Below are 4,887 nucleotides of genomic sequence, written 5' to 3'. Positions count from 1 at the left end.
GGGAAAGAGAAGACAATAGACCAAGAGAAGGACTGAGATGTTAGGAGAATGAAAAGAGAAGCAGTGAGAGGACAGAGGGGACAGAGAGGTACTGCATAACTGGAAACAGTTAATGCAAAGAGGTAAGAAAGGGAAGTGAGAATCTGCAGTCTCAGAGTTGAGAAATCTGTATCTGCACAGCTGAAATCATTTGAGATAGCCTAGTACAGGCACCAAGGCTCTGGTCTGAAGGTGGGAGGGGGGAATGCTGGGCAGCTGTGCCTGCTGCTGTCACACGATGCTGATCTGCTGTGTTGTGGGAGAGCTGTGTGTTTCAAGCTTTCAATTTTTTCATGACATTACAAAGTGCCTGAATAGTTAGGTTTGCTTTCTGTTGAACTGAAAAATAGCGTATTGGCATACAAAATAGGCACATTAAAATTTGTATTAAATGGACTTGATCACATACAGCACATTTTGCATTTGGACTATTAAAGCAAAACTATCTATAGGAGGCACATCTGATTCCTTCCTGTTACAGCATGCTTCAAGACTTTATTAAGAGCAGGTTTTAGCCTCACATACCAAGTTTTCACTTCTAAATTGGAAGGAAAAATTTAAAATTCCTATTTCAACTCAACAGTAGTTATAAACATGAAGCCTACTTTAAGCTGAACTAGTTAAAGTATGTAGATAAACTTCTGTGTATTTTGAGAAGAAACTTTTAAAAGCTACCTAAAAATGTCAGCGTATTCTGGGTTCCAATTCTTTGTCAGATTTTCCAGTTAGCAGACTGACATTTCAATAATTGGTACTATTGCATATATTTTAAAATATTTTAAATGTTTGATAGTTTATACAAGTCTGTGCCTGCAAGTTACCATAATTATGGATGTAGCACTGTATTTAGGACCTCAAAGAAAAAAATGTGTTCTGTTTTTATCTTTATTGGCCTTAAAACTGATTCTCACTTCAATTTCTGCTGTTAGAGTAACAAATATAGTAGAGACGCTCTTTTCAGTCAGTCTGGCAGGTTGTTGCCATTATGGGTATACAGAAAACACTGCTTTTAGCTAGTGTTTGTGAACACTTGTCGTCAAGCTCTGAATTGGTAGTAACTATCCTGGTTTCAGTTTAAATCTTGTCTATATGAAATTATAGACACTCTCCTGTCAAGAAAGACAGTTTGAAAAAGCTAGGAATGTGGCAGTTTTGTGAGACTAATCAGTTGATAGTCATTTAGGGAAGCTGGATCAGAAGCTGTCTAAGCTGCATCTGATTCATGCTTGTACTTTTAAATCTTTCAGATCCCCATGTTAAAAATAATTCTAAAATAATTCCTCCGGGCTTGGTTTGCAGCAGTTCTGAAGGTTTATGATTTCTTGCGTTTTCATTTGGAAAGTTGATCCCCATTAGCCTTTCCCTCAAGCATCAGTGTTGAAGTTGCGTTACATTTTTTCTCTTCAAATTCTTATCTCTGTGTGTGAACAAAATAACTTAAAATGAACTCTTACTGTCTTGATGGTCAGAAAATGTAGTGGTGTAAATAGTAACTGATTGCAAAATTTATTCTTGCTGCGTGCTCCAGGGAGTGAGTTTGTCTTTTGACAGTCAGTACATGTGCAGAAAGAATAAAGGGAAGATGTGAGTCAGCTTTTGTGACTAGAGTACTTTTTTTCTCCCTGGCAGTTTCTGAAGATTGTACAGCTTTGCTCTCTTTGCTTTAAAAAATACATATCTCTTGACTCAACATAAAGTACATAAAGGTCCTAGCATTAAAGGAACAGTTAACATCACATTCAAGACACACAAAAGAAATGTACTGTGTCATATGATAAGGGACTTGGAATTCTTGGTGACAGTGGGTCACTGTGTCAAAGTATGTGACTGACTTTAGAGGACTATGTACCTTTCTTATTTGATAGCCAGCTTTTTGTTCTGATCTAAATGTATGATGAATTCTAAAGTGAAATAAATCTGCCTGTAAATGTCCACTGAAAACTTTATAGGTGATTTGAAGTGAAACCTTTTAGAAACCTGCCAAATACAACATTTATTGCAGGAAACAGTTTCTTTGTGAATTTAAATAGCTTGCAGAAATAAAAACCCAGTGCCATGGAGCATGTTCCAAATTTGAAGTCCCAGTCTCCATAATATCATAAGCCCTCCTGATGTCTGTTTAATTCTTTTTTGTACATGTCCCTATGTGAATAAAAGCAATTAATAATCAAGTAAACAAAAAAGCTACCTGTTCTAGCAAATACTTCTGTAGTTCTGTGGCACATAAGGACTTACATACATTCTGACAGTGTGAAAAATATCATATTACTTAAGCAGTGCTCTAGTAAGGCAAAAAAAGGCTATAAAATCTGTTTTGTAGTGCATTGTAATGTATAGTATCTGCATCATAACTTTATAGTATATATTGCTTTAATTTTGGCAACCCTATCAGTAGCAAGGAGTACTTTTTAAATCCTTCCATTATTAAAAAACAAGTTCCAAAGTATTGATTGTTAGGAGAAAAAAGGGAGGGAAAAATATCACATAAACTAGTAGTCTGTTAGAAGGTGGAAGCTCCAAATTGTTAATTTGTGAATTGATGTTGTAGAATGGGTATGAACTGATAAAATATATTTTTACAGCAGTTGATACACCTTTATGTAAAAAGCTGTAGTAAATATTCTACTGTACTTTTTCACTGGGAAGGAGTTGAATGAGATGAATCCAAAGTGAATACTTACAAGAGGCATATGTGTAGTAAATTTCAAAACAAATTTTAATATGCAAAAATCATATTCTTATGTCATCACACTATTAAGCAGTAACAAATAATTACTGATGCATCAATTCAGCACAATCATAGTGTGCTTCAATAGATATAATAACTTGGCTTTATTATGGATTACATATCATTAGAGCATTCAGGGTTTGGAACTTTCTTTTGGATGAATGTCATGTAGAAATAAAGACTGAGAAGTAAAGTGGAATCAACCACTCAGAACACTGTTGGGAAGCAATGGTATGTTAACTCTTCTGGGTTTTGTCTGATTGCTTGGTCAGTGAAGATAGCCTCACTCTAGGGTTTTTTTAACACTTCTAATGTTTGTCTTTGATCTTGCAGAGCCCTTTGATAGGACAAACACTGCTAGAGCTGTACATGAAAAACTGAAGTTCGATATTATCAAAGCTGAATTTGTGAAGGTAAGAAGTACATAGAATTTATTTTTTCTGATCACACTGGCTTTCATGATAGTTATACAAATGCTAGTTAGATAATCTGCCTGTTTCTGATGTTTGTGTTATCAGTATTTTAATGCTTTGTATAATTTTTAAAAAGTGTGAAAAATTATTTAGTCAGAGTATTTATTAATGTCTGACATTAAGCATCAGTCTTAGGTTGAGAAAAGTACTTGAAATAGTAAACCCTTTGTCTTAGGTTTTCTTTTGTGTGTAAAACGCTAATAATAGTTAATAGCTTTAGAACTACAACTTTATCTTCGTTCATTATTTTGTCCTACATGAATTTGCCTCATAATAAACAATGTTTTATACTTGTTTACTATCCCTTCTTTATAAATATTGCCAGAAATGTTTTTCTGCTGGTTTCTGAAAATGGAATTTAAATTGGTACTTTCTTTTAGAGACCGCACTCATAATTTTAGAACATGGATATTTCAAAGTGAAGCTTTCACTGTTCAGTCAATGGAGGAGATAGGGGCACTTTGAAGCAAGCAAAGACTTAGGCCTTGGTTAAACATCCTTTTCCTAAAACTCCTTTCTGCCAGCTCTCTTCTGTGCTTGTCTCCTATCATAGACATTACATCTGAAATTGCAGCTCAAATTCTAGTTTTCTGAGGTCTCTGAGTATTTAACCATGTTAGTATACAAAGCACAGAACTGTTGACGTACTTTTAGGTAAAATCTTGGATTTTGGGCATCTGCTAAAGCAGTGGCTTACAGACTACTTGTTTCAACTTTCTCACTGTACTGTGAAATCAGAGTGAATTTCTGTCTTCAGAGTTTTTAATTTAAAAATTGGATTCAAACCTGTGTGATTTTCTGAAAAATATAAAAGTTGTTTGATCCTAGCTGTCTGGAAGCCTGTATACTAGAGTGCTATGGTACTGAAAAATTTCCTCTTTATGAGGAACCATAAAGAATGACAGTTGCTTAAGGTAAGTGCTTATTAGTATCTTGCACTTTTAAAACTTTTTTTTTTTTAAGAAGCCCAAGGAGTCTGTTTGTCTCATTGCCTTTGAGAGATTATTCTTCCTGTGGCTTTCATGACACATTGTGGTTTAAATGAATTCTGGTAAAGAGAGGAGGATCAATGCAGTTACTTGCAGGTTCGTGACCTTACAGATGTGTCCTGGAATTCACAACAGAATACAGAATAAAATTGAAGTAACCTATTTTAAAGACACAATTAAGTTCTGGAAATATAATATCTTGTATCAGGAACTTTGACATCTGTGAATTTGTGACAATTATTTTGCAGTAAGAATATCAATGTGATGCTTGAATAATGTCTGTATCTGTCTCCACAAATCCACTGTCTTCTTGAAAATATGTACCTTCCTCAGTGGTTCATTTTGTCTAACTTCTGAATTTTTTCTTAAAAACAAAAACAACAAACAAAACTACCACCCCCAAAACCCAAACAAACAAATAAAACCCCCCCAAAACATATCTTTTCAAGAAGGGGAAAAATATCAACCTTATTTTTGTGGATCTGTGAGGCTTACTGCTTGCAATGGTATTTAAGTAAAGTTTATGTAGCCTTTTAAAACCTTGTATTTTTTCTCCTAGTCTTGGCAGGTATTGCAAGACAGGAAAGACCTGAACTGTATGCTTCCTCTTAGAAGAATAATTCAGAAAAGATAAGCAAGTTTTTTGTTGTTTCTTATT

General features: G+C 34.5%; 1 protein-coding gene across 2 annotated transcripts in view; it reads left to right on the top strand.

The window, feature by feature from the left end:
* PAPD4 (PAP associated domain containing 4) overlaps window positions 1-4,863 on the top strand; it is a 38,435-nt gene extending 33,572 nt beyond the window's left edge. For both annotated transcript variants that reach the window (XM_010185992.1, XM_010185991.1), the window contains exons 13-14: window positions 3,101-3,180; window positions 4,789-4,863. In XM_010185992.1, the coding sequence (XP_010184294.1) occupies window positions 3,101-3,180; window positions 4,789-4,863 (155 nt within the window). The remainder of the gene's footprint in view (window positions 1-3,100; window positions 3,181-4,788) is intronic.
* The last annotated feature ends 24 nt before the right edge of the window (window positions 4,864-4,887 follow it).

This window comes from Mesitornis unicolor, unplaced genomic scaffold (assembly GCF_000695765.1).
Source record: "Mesitornis unicolor isolate BGI_N332 unplaced genomic scaffold, ASM69576v1 scaffold17976, whole genome shotgun sequence".
In the NCBI taxonomy this organism is placed as follows: Eukaryota; Metazoa; Chordata; class Aves; order Mesitornithiformes; family Mesitornithidae; genus Mesitornis; species Mesitornis unicolor.
Note: the sequence above shows the minus strand (reverse complement) of the source record. Positions and strands in the feature narration are given on the sequence as shown.